The sequence below is a fragment of the Polyodon spathula genome, chromosome 12, assembly GCF_017654505.1.
Source record: "Polyodon spathula isolate WHYD16114869_AA chromosome 12, ASM1765450v1, whole genome shotgun sequence".
Taxonomy (NCBI): domain Eukaryota; kingdom Metazoa; phylum Chordata; class Actinopteri; order Acipenseriformes; family Polyodontidae; genus Polyodon; species Polyodon spathula.
In genome coordinates, this window is record NC_054545.1 from 14,179,356 (window position 1) to 14,192,595 (window position 13,240).

At 35.9% G+C, this 13,240-nt stretch overlaps 1 protein-coding gene across 1 annotated transcript in view; it reads left to right on the forward strand.

The window, feature by feature from the left end:
• The first annotated feature begins 7,219 nt into the window (after positions 1–7,219).
• The window catches only part of plcb2 (phospholipase C, beta 2), a 30,974-nt gene continuing 24,953 nt past the window's right edge, over positions 7,220–13,240 (forward strand). The window contains exons 1-3 of the mRNA XM_041265330.1: positions 7,220–7,303; positions 8,012–8,089; positions 11,765–11,833. Of these exons, the coding sequence (XP_041121264.1) occupies positions 7,220–7,303; positions 8,012–8,089; positions 11,765–11,833 (231 nt within the window). The remainder of the gene's footprint in view (positions 7,304–8,011; positions 8,090–11,764; positions 11,834–13,240) is intronic.

Consider the following 13,240-nt stretch of genomic DNA (forward strand, 5'->3'; position numbering starts at 1 on the left):
GCTTGCTCAGTTACTGTAACGAGGCAAAGGAGGCGGGCGAGTGCTCTTAAAGGGGCAGCGCTGCCTTATAAAAAATGTATTTCAGGTCTTACAAGCCTCGTTTCTTGCATTACAGTTGTTAGAGGTGTTGCAGGATTGAAACACCTTGACCCAGAACAGTTTGGTTAGTTAACAAATAAACAGTAAAAAAAAACAAACAAACAAACAAACAAACAAACAAAACCTCTGTATATCTCAACCTGTATAGCCCAAGAACGCCTGTGTCTAATTATGAGTCGTGGGTTATAGAGTTTAATAATACAGAAAAAAAAAACATGGCATACTGCCAATGACAAAAGCGTGACGTGATTTATTCACTGAACATATGTATGCAGATTTATATTGCGTTTTGCCTTGGTAAATATAATAAGCCAGTAGACACATATCCGCTATTTGACCCGAAGTGAATATTTACCTAATTTACCAGCCCTATTTGTGTATATATATATATATATATATATATATATATATATATATATATATATATATATATATATATATATATATATATATTTGTCAGTTTGACTAATTAAATGTTTCTAAGAAGAGTCAATTAAAACCGCGCAGACAAAAGCCATTTAAGTTAATACACGGAGTTGTGCTTTTCACATTTGTTTTGCTACTTAAATATATTACATTGGGAGAAAACTGTTTGTACAGAAGTGTACCATTAGTTAATGTTGTAATTGTTGGTACTATAATGGCAAGCAACATTGACATTTTACATGATAGTCAATAGATCACTTAGCAATGCTCCTTTGGGGAAATCACAGCACAATGATGAAAGCTGACAGATGGTAGGACAGGAAAGGGTATGTTAAGAGAAATTAAGACATCTTCCAGTGTTTCGTGAGATTATACATTTTACTTTATAGTTGCAGCTTCTCTCTTGTAAAGAGAAAAAAATCCTCAAACTCAAAACATCTTTTTAACTGCATTGATTAACAACCAAATCATTGTCACATAGCAGTAGTTCAAATAACGATTATTCCATTACCAACAATAGAAACGACCAAGAAGTTTTGATCTTCCACCACCCATGTCACAGTGGAGCTCCTCAGCTTTTATATTAGGTGATCAGAGAAAAAAAAAATAAAGGTAACGACTTTATACAGAAGTGTAATAAAGCAAACTCATATCAAAACACTAGCCTGTTTGCTTTGCAGAGTAAAGGTGTGTTATATACAGCTCAGTGAATGTGGGTTACAATGTTACCACAGGAAGTGCTGGTAATTGGGCTCTGGTTTAAATTTCGTTTTCATTTATTTAAAAAATGATAATAAAAGGAAGAAGCCAATACAATTAAACAATGCCTGCTTGTTCTACGGTTTGCAAGAACAGAGTAAAATCAATTAACAATAAGGTTTGTGTCAATTTAGACAGGTGTTTGACCTCAGTATTCCCAGAACACAGAAACAGTGTGTATTATTTGTTTGTAGCCCAGGACTATATTAGTCTGTTACAAATGTTGGGTTGAGGTCACCATTTGTGTACATTAATTTTAGAAAGTGTGAAGTGTATTGGAAAGAATAGCTGATTTTTGTTTACTGTTGATACAGCTTCCAATAGCAACAAATAAAGTAAATGCATGCGTATATCTCTTCTGGACAAACCATATACAGACATTTTCATATCCATAGAATGCATGTTTGTTTAACTTATCTGAACCCTACTATGTTTTGTTCTTTGAGAACCTTTTATTTCATATTGTGTTCATTATGTTGTTTTGCTTGGTCTTATTATTAAAAAAAAAAAAAAAAAAAAAAAAAACAAAAAACACTGCAGACATTTAATCTCTTAAAATCAATAGTACAGGAAGATAAATTAGGCTGTGTGATCCAGTGGTTAGAGAAAAGGGCTTGTAACCAGAAGGTCATCACTGACTCTTTGACTCTGACTCTAAGTCACTTAACCTCCTTGTGCTCCATCTTTTGGCTGAGATGTTGTAGTAAGCGACTCTGCTGTTCACACACCCTAGTCTCTATAAGTTGCCTTGGAAAAATGTGTCTACTAAATAAACAAAGAAGAAGAAGAAATTAGGCCCAGCATTTGTCTTTGGGGTCAAAGCATCTTACTGGCTGCAAAGCATGCCAGTCGTTAGGGCAAACAGGTGGTTGGTTGTTCACAGGAAAGCAGGCCTTGAAGGGGTGGGTACAATTTTACTCTCCAGGTGAAATGATCCAGGAAGCATAATGCATCTGAAGCTGTTAAAACATACATGAAGAGACAGATAACATGCAAAAAAACAAACATCTATAATCATGGCAATAATTCGCATTGTAGGTCAGGTGACCAAATATGTAGTGTAAGTTCTCTGTTTAATGCTATGGTGATTTTCAGGTTTTAAATTTTGATTGTTGTTTAAGGTTTGTTTACTCTACTGTACTGTGGAATATCACAGGTGCGCTTGATTGGGGATGTACTGCAATATCAGCCAATCAGATTTCTAGGTAGATTCTTCTGAGAGAAGTCACAAGTGTTCTTTTGGGTTTACTGTAGCCCTAATGTATATATGATATGCACAGTAGTCTCTCTCCCCAAGGCAATTTCACTTTATAGTTTGACTTTTTAATTAAGTTTTTACAGTGTAACCTAGTTACCTGTTCCATTTGGGACAACACACATTTTATTATATTTGTTGATGACTAGAAAACATTGACCATTTTGGTTTGTTAGCATTCAGATGGATCCTATACATCAGCAATCATATTATTTGTTGGGCCAAGTGTTGAGGCAGGATTCATCAACCTGTAGCTATTGTACACTCTTGAATTGTACATACCTCATTGCAGCAATATCCTCTTGTATTGTTCAGAAACGCTTAATTTTGGAATAACATTACTGTTGTAATGTTATTCCAAAATTACATTCCAGATTGAATACTGGTAACCAATACAGTTTAGATCATAATTAGACCATTAATATATGTCATTGCTCCATTTAATAATAATAATAATAATAATAATAATAATAATAATAATAATAATAATAATAATTAATAAAAAAAGGGGTTACAGTTTTATTATACTCGGTATATTTGTTAATTTAATGTCCACTAGAGGGCAGCGTTTACCTCCCTTGACATTTGAAGAAATGTAGCGCTTAGCCCTGGTTCATGTACAGTATCTATCTGTAGCTTTGACTTAACTACCTACGTCCTTCAACCCTTTAGCATATGTGTTTCTGAGTTGTAGTGAATTCCAAATGACCTATAATCTGAGCCATGCAATCGTAATGAAATCCACGCTGAAAGCATCAGAAACGAAACTTCCCTATCACAATTCTACGGTCATTTTGTTTTACAGATTTATGATGAAATATCCAAAACGTAGACTAGATGCGGCATTTTTATTATGGTCCAGGTTACTATCAGCCTCAGAACAAATAACTAATATTAACACGGTTTAGTCCCAACTGGCTTGGATTAGTGACAGTCTACTGTAATAACAGTTTACCCAAACGAATGCCTGCTTTGAAAAAAAATATTCTTTTGCCTGTCATTAAACCCCCTTTCTTTTAAATGAGCTCTGGATTGATGTACAAGGTATTATCACGTCGTGCTTGTAGTGCAACAAAGTCCAGTACATTGCATTCAGAACATCTGCCACGATGATCACGTGCAACTGCCCTGTTAATTAACCCTTTCCAAAACATCCCTCAAAAGCATTTTATTTCTATACAACTGCCTTCAAAGTTTCCATATTTCTAGTAAATATGATTATGGATCCCTCTCACTTAACTTTTTAATTGCTCATTTGTGTGAATAAAGTCTCTTTTTGGGAATCTTATCTAGTGCATTGCATTACCCTGGAGCAAATGGCTTTATTAAACCTATTACACTTTATTATAAAAATTACACAGTGGATAGGGTTTTTATTTCAGTGCATGGTTCATCCTCAGACTCCTAATGCTTGGCAGTGTTAGACAGCTCACTACAGTAGTCCTACTGAAATGAGAAAGAGCCGACTCATTTAAGGCATCTACACTGGGTTTCTAAATGACTCTGAGTTTGTTTTTGAATAGGTGGTGCACGCAGTACCTTACTCTTCTTTGCAGCTTGCTGTGTAATCCTTTCATGGCACTAATAGTGACAAATAATCTCCTCTTTTTAACTGTTTCAGGGGTCTCTATTATGCAATACTGGCAAGGCTCTGTACAAATGTTAATGTCAATGTTAATGGATCCTCTTAAACAGCAGTATCCTACAATGTTGTTCAGTTTTACAATAGTTACACCCCTTCACTCCAACCCAATTTAGAATGTCCAGATATGTTCCTTCACTGCAGCAATTCCCTGCAACAGCCCAGGAGAACTGAAGGCCAGTAGATGACCCCATCGCCTAGCCAATCACTCTTTGGTAGTGGATTTCAGCTGGTTACAGACCCCCAGAGACTTGTGAGCTGAAGCAGTCCTAGGACTGACAGCCCTATCTGTGTGACTCACCCTGCATCACACCACGTGGCCAGGCCTTTACCAGGTGATGGGTTTTTGGTTTGTTTGTTTGTTTATTTAGCTTTCTGTTCATTCTACTATTTCAAAAATCAGAGCTTGTTAACTCAAGGCAAAACATGATTAAAAAAAAAAAAAAAAAGATTTGTATTATTGGTTAATTACTATAAAAAGTTTTAAAATACAACCATACACAATTAATTTCTAGACGGTTTTTGGCAGTAATAAGCCCGGACCACAGGCCTAAACTTTGGTAATTCCCAGTGTTGATGTATATTACAGTGTTGCTTACTAATTTTATTTTATCTTTGTTCTCCATTTGGTGAGTATTTCTTTCAATGCCTTGACATGAAATAACATTAAACTAAACTTGAATTATTTAAAAAAAAATTGTAACCAATATCCACTTAGAGTAAATAGAGAAGAAATCCTACTAAGTCACTGTGCTGAAGAATGTCTGTAACATTGCCTGAATTTGCATGGATCATTGAAATGAAGTGAATATTCAAAATGCATTCAAACTACATGACCCGACTCCAGACACTGCTTCCCTGGAACCATGAATCCTCACCACTTAACTCACTCACATATATTGTCTGCCTCAGTCAATTGAGTGTTGATAATAAACCCCACATTAGTCACTAGTGACCCTTTGTACTGCTGGTTGCTTCAGATAAGTATTATCTCCCTTTCTGTTACTCCTATGTAAATCTGAGTGTAATAATGAGACAAAATTCTATGATAACAACTGGATATCTTTGTCCTGTTCAGGGATGGGAATAAGACTCCTATTGCATAGCTGTTTCTCCCATTCCAGGTTTTACTGCAATCTTGATTAGCCACAGTGTACAGGTAACAAGCTCAGGTGTGTTGTCTTAAACTCGTAGTGAAACCAAGAGTGGATCAAACTGCTATGCAGTGGGAGTCTTATTGTTACCCTTGCTGTTGCGTTTTGAGGTTTTGATTCATAATCATGCCAGTTTGGGCAACTCAACTCAACTCCACCTTTACTTAAAGTGCAAATAAAACCTTTAGGAAAAGCTGATCTGAACATAATGCTTTCTGTTTTGAGTTTATGTATGGAAAACTGTACTGAGAAACTGTCTGTACATGCACCATAGTTTCTTCAATAAAATATGAGAACGAAAATAGTGTGATGCACCTTCTGTGGAACACTCTGCATGACTGTGTGGTTACCTGCACCTCTTAAATCCACCTTAGTACACCAAGAATGGTGCAAATAAGCAATGTTGAGCCTGTGAATGTGACGCAGAATTGCTCCTAAAACTTGTAAACCAACCTATTTTATTTTTTTGATAACTTTAACAAATCTGTGAGGCATATACAAACCAGCCAGTAGTACCCATACACGACCCTCATGCTGTAAGTTGGAGTTAGAAGACTGTAAAGCTTCGTATAACACAGATGGTTGCTATGCATGTTGCTGCTGCTTTTTAGGGTTATACTATACGAGAAATGGGTGTGAACAAAAACAAAGCATCCCAGGAGCAAAGGGAATGGCATATATGATTGACTGTTTTGTAAACTTCAGGTAAAATGGATATGTGGCAAGGAAATGTAAATTTTTACTGGAAAACACAAGTAACGGAACTTTATTGAGAAAATAACAGAATACAGATGTGTACTCACATAATTTTTTTTTTTTTTTCCCCCCCACAGGATACAGTTTTGTACAGAGTATCAAACCACTGTCTTAACGTTAAAAAAAATCAAAAAACCTAACTGAGCTGGGGTCCAGAGACCATCCTAGTCAATAAAAGCTGTAATCTGGACTGACACCACCCTCTCCAAACATTGTGCCCACACAGGCAACAGTGATATTGATCTAGATAGCAGAGGGTCAGAAGTTTTAGTCCCTTTTAAAAAGTAAAGCTCCAGCTCTGTTTGAAGTACAGGCAAACAACTGCTCTATCGACCAATCTGTTGTTGGTGATCCTTTGGCAGAGAGGAAATGCAATTTATAATTTATGATTTATATATAAGCTTAAAGAGCCAGCTGCCCAATGTTTTGATATGTTGTACATATCTTTCTCAAAGGAGCATGTGTTTGAGAAAAAACACTGGAGGTATTCAGAAGCAAATGTAGAATTCTGCAACCGTGTTGAGCTTGGTGCACAGCAGGTAGGCACAACAATGCCGGACTGCATAGGCATCCTATATAACATAATTTGTGTGTTTATATTGCTTACTATGCACTTTCTATAACTATAGCCAACTCGAGCTCAATTTACTTGATCATAATGGACCTGAAAGTGGGGAAAAAAATAGTTTTTACTTGTGACTTAATCCATTTGATGTCCATTATCAGACACAGACAGATTCAGTGCTTAGTCTTCCATCTTGTTCTAACAGTAAAGCCTGGAAAGTCCCCTTCAAGTTTACTAGTGCCCTCAGACAGAAGTAATGAGACTCATTGCCACTTGGTTCTGTATTCTGCCTTCTGTCAATTATAGCACTATACTATACAACGTCATTCATCTGTATTTATTCCTTGATTACTGGATATTGTGGGTCTTCGTCCTAACTTATACATGGTAAAAATGGTACAAACGTAATCTGCCTTTACCATTGCTTTGAAATAGGACTACCTCCATGCTCATTTGCAAGTAATATTACAGTCATCTCTGGACTGGTATAAACTGTGCTGTCTGCTTTCTGATTCAGTTGGTAAAGAGTTCTGTGGTTGTAATGAGGTAAACCCCTTCTCAGAATGGAAAACACTAACCCTGTCTTTAAGCCTCCTGTAGTAAAAGAGTACCTGATCAAAGGGGCCAGGTTTACCAAGTGGGATGATGTGAGTATAACAAACTTTGGGTCACCATTGTAATAAATGTGCACACTTTACTGCCAGAACTCATTGTTTCAATGCATGTCTGTCTTGTTTCAGTTAATAAGTTTGAGTATGCATAACCTGAATGAGACCTAGATGATAAGAATGTCTGGTTTGTTTCTTACAGTAGATACTGGAATATAAGGGCATGTTTTATAGTGTTACCATTTACCTATCTATTTCTTGATCTGGGTGTTTACACAGAAGATGCGTATGTGTAAAAACATACCTGTATGCACTCAGAACTATTCTTTCAAAAAGCATTAGCCTGCAGGATTATGGCACACTGTTTTGTGGACAATCATCTTGAACCATGTACAGTAATACGTAACCGTACTCATGGACCTCACAGACTCATGATTCATGAATGGCTCATAACTTTTTCAGTCTGGCTACTCCCCAGCTACAGTAGGCACAATGTGCTGCTGGATCAGTCCATCACACAGGAGAGGAGTGATAAACTGGTTCTAATAAAGTAATGAGATATAATTGCACCAGAACGCAGGACAAATCTAATTTAGGCCTGAATTGAAATATGTTTTTGTTCCTAGAGTACTGCCAAGAGGGACGGCTAAACATATTCTGAATCATTATGATAAATTGCTATGAACATAAACTAAATACTCATTAGGATACATTGTTTCATGAATAATAGTTGTTTTTGCTTTCCAGGACACAGCGGTTACATCCCCAGTGACTCTAAAATTGGACCCAAAGGGCTACTACGTGTACTGGACCCACCAAAATCACGTAGGTGCATTGTTATTTGTAAATAATTTGCTAATGAGTAGGAACAGTAAAAACACGACAATGACAGAAACAGCACCTTCTTCAGGGATACATAAACCTGGCCACAGGAATATAGTGGAGGCAGGGATACTGTAGAGACATACAGAGGCTTCAAAAAGTATCTGGACGCCTCTTCTGGTTTTTGGTACTTCAGTATAGGGCAGCTGCTACCTGTTTGACTCCACTCAGACATTTTCTCAATGCATATCTTGGTATCCCTAAATAGATATCTATATATATATATAGTAGATATATATTTATCTATCTATATCATTCTATATATTATATATATATATATATATATATATATATATATATATATTATATATATATATATAGATAGATAGATAGATAGATAGATAGATAGATAGAGATAGATAGATAGATATTTACCTTGATAAATCTTTATAAGGGGTGCATACAAGGCAATGTTTTTTATTGAAGATGGGCCGTAACCAGCAGATCAATTTGGGAAAACATTTTTACTTAAAAGCACCTTTATACTTCTGTTCATGTTTTGATGCAAAATATGTGTCCGTTTTATCATTTCCTGATCTGTTTTTAAGTAGAGGTGCAGCACAATCACAGAAATCCTTCAATGACAAAGTACCTGTGAGCTTTAGATGTATAAATATTCATAGTCAGCTGCAACGATTACCAGATTTTCCTTTGCTTCAGCTTTCTCCTATGCTTCAGGTAAATTTAGTGGAAAGTGGAAATTATATCTAGTCTCATTTTTTCAAAATGAGAAAACATCTATAACTGGGTCATTCTACAGAAATGGGACAAACTGAGTCCCCTCCTCAAAGCAAAGTATATTTAAATATTAAAAAAAAAAAAAAAAAAAAAAAAAAAAAAGTTGTCAGATGCAATATACATATATGTGTTTCACTGTTTTCACTGACATTTAGCAAATGTGCATAATTATTTTTATGCAATGTTAACATTTAAGGGTGTTTTTTTTAATAAAAGTTCAATGTCCCCAGCTCATACTTTCTCATCAAAACAAATGTATTTTATGGAATCATTCTAAAACATTTTTTTAAATGGAATGTTGTATCATAGTAAATGTTGAACTAGTATTTTAAAATAGTTGTTCTATTTTTGAATAAAAAGCCATTGAAAACCTGTCCCCAGTTTTCAATGTCATTAGCGTAACAGACAGTGTATTGCCACCAAATGAAAATATGCCTTAGGCCACCCCTTTGAGCATGTGATGACGAAAAGAGATTGTATCATTTCCAACATGTCCACATGGTGAGTAGATCAGTTTCAAACATTTATTTAAAAAAAATCACTTCAGGTGTCTGAAAATCATTGATTAGGTTTATTATTTAATGATTCAAAGTTAGGCAAGGTCCGAATGTGCAGGCCTCAGATTTTTATAAATTCATAAAAAATTTTAAAATTGTCATTACCATGACAACTTATTTTGTTTCGGTAATGACAGAACTGTTATAGTAATTATATTTTTTACAAATGCTTTATGCTAAATTATTGTTAAATATAAATGAATTCATTAGTATTTCACAAAAGTATTTTCTTTGAAAGCAGTAATGACTAGGGGAGGGGCATTAATGCTCTTTAAGTCCACTCCCATCTGCATTACTCAAAAATTGATTATATTTTGGAGTACATATTCCCTTGTAAGATGACCTTGTGAGTTAGACATTTGCCTATTAATAATAACTGATATATAATATAAATATGTTGCTCTATTTAACAATACCAAGATATGTAGTCAGTCAGGGGGTTATGTGGGTTAAAATGGTCAATAAAGGCCTCAACCCCACCAAATCCAATAGGAGAGAAATGCACACAATAAAGAGACCAGGCAATGCATATCCTAATGCTTTACAGTATTTACACTTTTTTTAGAGTAAAGGCCTCTACACAGTGGAGGTGATGCGACAAGGGAATGTGTCGCACCACGACAAATAAATATATATATATATATATATATATATATATATATATATATATATATATATATATATATATATAAAATAATCAGAACTGGGCAGACACGGGCAAATACTTTTTATTTTATTTTATTTTTATTTTTTTAAATAAATTTAGTTGTCTCCAATTTTTTACCCCAGTTTTCGCCCCAATTATTATCTGTATCCTTGGCTCACCGCTCGCAGCCCCCCTGCTGATTCGCATCCTTTGAAATGTGCTCCTGCCAATCCATCATTTTTCGCACTGCGGATCCACAGCGAGGCCACCAGACCTATAGTGCCGGAGGACAACACAGATCTGGAGGCGCCACTGCAAAGTCACAGGCGCCCTATTGGCGAGTGGTGATTGATTGGTGAGCTGTGGATTCCCCTGCCAACCTAAGCCCTCCCTACCTGGGCAGCACTTGGCCAATTGTGTGTTGCCCCCTAGGAACTCCTGGTCATGGTTGTCTGTGACATAGTCTAGACTCGAACCTGCAATCCCCAGGCACATCCACATGGAGTGCTTTTGCTGGGTGCGGCACTCGGGAGCCCCCCTTGGCAAATGACATTTAATATAGAAAGGTGTAAGGTACTGCATGCGGGCAATGAAAATGCATTATAAATACCATATCTATGAAAAAGATGCAGTTTATGTTGACTCAGAAATGTCTTCATCTAGACAATGTGTACATTGTTTGGTTTTACACGGATTACAGACAGTCTTTACAATGCACGCATCACCAACATCTATACAGTGTTATTACAGCTTTTTCACAACCTGCATAAATCCATGACTGCATTGTCAATAGTGTGTACAAATAACATAAAACAACCCAAAGAATCTGCACACCACAGGTGCCACAGTCTTGTGGTGACACACCTGCAGGTGCTTTTGTATTTAAACAAACAGTGGGGGCAGCTGATTTCACTGTGATATCCACTCCCATTTGCAATAATGAGAGGCAAATAAGGCTCTATATTCTCAGTTTTGACAGATTTCTAATGAAAAATGATTTACAGAAGCTAGTGGTCAATATTTACTAATTTTCACCCAGAATTTGGCCCATGATGAACTGCTTTTCTGATCGTATATTATTCCAATATTCATATGGGAAACTGAAAAATTCATTATTTTCACTACTTTTCACCAGTTTTAATGTGTTTTTAATAAACGCTGATAGTCCCAGGTAATCTTATGTGTCTTGAAACACTGAATCCAATCATTTATGTGCTGTCTTTTGGTCATGGAGCTGGCCTTCTCGTCAATGCAGGTGATAGCCGGCTTCAGTATGTATGTGAGGACAAAATGTTTCACCAATATAAAAGGTTGGCTGTTAATTTTAGCAACTATATGAAGTTGCCGTTTTTCATAAAAATTTCTGATGACATGTTTCTCAAAACCGAACCCGGGATTACTGAGGGCATGCTTCTTCCTGAAAACCTATGTATGCAAGGATTAAAGTTCACAATCTTGATGCTGACTTTCAATCAGAAATTACACTTTGAGGCTTGCATTAGACAAGTTTGTAAACTCAATTCAAGTGCACCGCAACTATTGTGATGCGCCTCTCTTGTGTGGTACACACGTGCATACCTGTAGATTGTCTTAAATTGTGTATTTTCTGTTTAAAGTTGTGTGTGTGTGTGTGTGTATATATATATATATATATTTTTTTTTTTTTGCGCTCTGTAGGACATGGAATTTCTAGAAATTTCAAGCATACGAGACACAAGAGCAGGGAAATATGCAAAACTTCCCAAGGTAAGTCATTCCTGTTTTTATTGAGACTGCAGTCGTTTGTTGTAGCTATAACTAAACTATAACTAAAAAAGATACCCCCCTTTATATATTTTCAAATAAAACACATATTGTTTTAATCCTTTTGAAATTTTGCATTGCATAGTGAAAATCAGTACAATTTTGGTTGCAGTAGCCAATGTTTCCTTCTGGAATGCTCGTTTCTGATGTCTGTGCTATGAGTAAAGTTTGCTTGGTGAACCACCTATCAATCTCTTCTCTGTCTGGTTGGCTCTGGTTTTGATTTGATCAACCACTGCCCCACTGGGATAAGCCACAATTTGATTTTATTAGAGCATTTTACTGCATTGGGAAAATACCCCTTAAAATGAGAGGGTCAATGCAATCCAGGGGAATTCCTTTGCATTGTAAAATGCTCAGAAAAAAAAAATCTGAACCCCAGATCTAAATTGGAGAAGAGGTTGGGGGTGATAGAGACATTTTTCTAATGGCAAAAGCTGTTCTGTGACCCCAGAAACACTGATGTTGGTGACAGGCTTTTCCCCAGCTTGGTTTCATATGTCCTGTGCATGTAGAGCATTTAAGTTAAGGATTCTATTGTGTTAAACAAGCGTAAGACATTACATTTCACATGGTCAGAGATTATTGGCATCTTTGTCATAATTGTCACTGTAATGAACCAGCACCTGTGCTATTTCTTTTATAGCTCTATAGTAAAGTACAGGGATTTGTCAGTGTCATATAGGCTAATTATCTAGTATTAAGTATTACACCTTTTATAATGCAATGTGTTTTTTCCTCCATTGTTTTATCAACTCCTATATTTTTAAAGTAGAATAAATAATGCTAGTGTTACAGAATGTGAAACTAAACACATTGAGAATGCTTAAGAGAACTTGGATTAAATTACTTAGTAGTTTGGTTCAAGTTTTATACAAATTAACAGGTGTTTTACCTCTTTTAAAGACTGGAGCTAAAGACTGGAGTAATTGCTTTGAAAATATGGCCTGACTTCTCTTAAACAATAAGTGACCCCCTACACACGATGCATTCACTTATAATAGCAATGCATAGACACTTATATGTCCCAATTCAGTGATCATTTAGTTACCATAAGGAAAGCATTGTAAAACAAAAAGAGGTATGGTGGAAGCATTGCATAACCATGGGGGGAAAACTGCAAAATTACCTTGCAAACTTACAATGGTAAACTACCTGAAACCAGCCCATAAGCATCCCTTTGCAGTCCACATGTTCTTAAGTATTGTTGCTCTATTGAGAAGTTAAAGTCTCTCCCAGCATGCTCCAGTTGGTTTTTTTGCATATGGTTTGTGATTTGCCTTGTTTCCTTGCCAAGGCATTATGCAAATCAGAAGCACTAACAATTAAAAAAAAAAAAAAAATATCCTC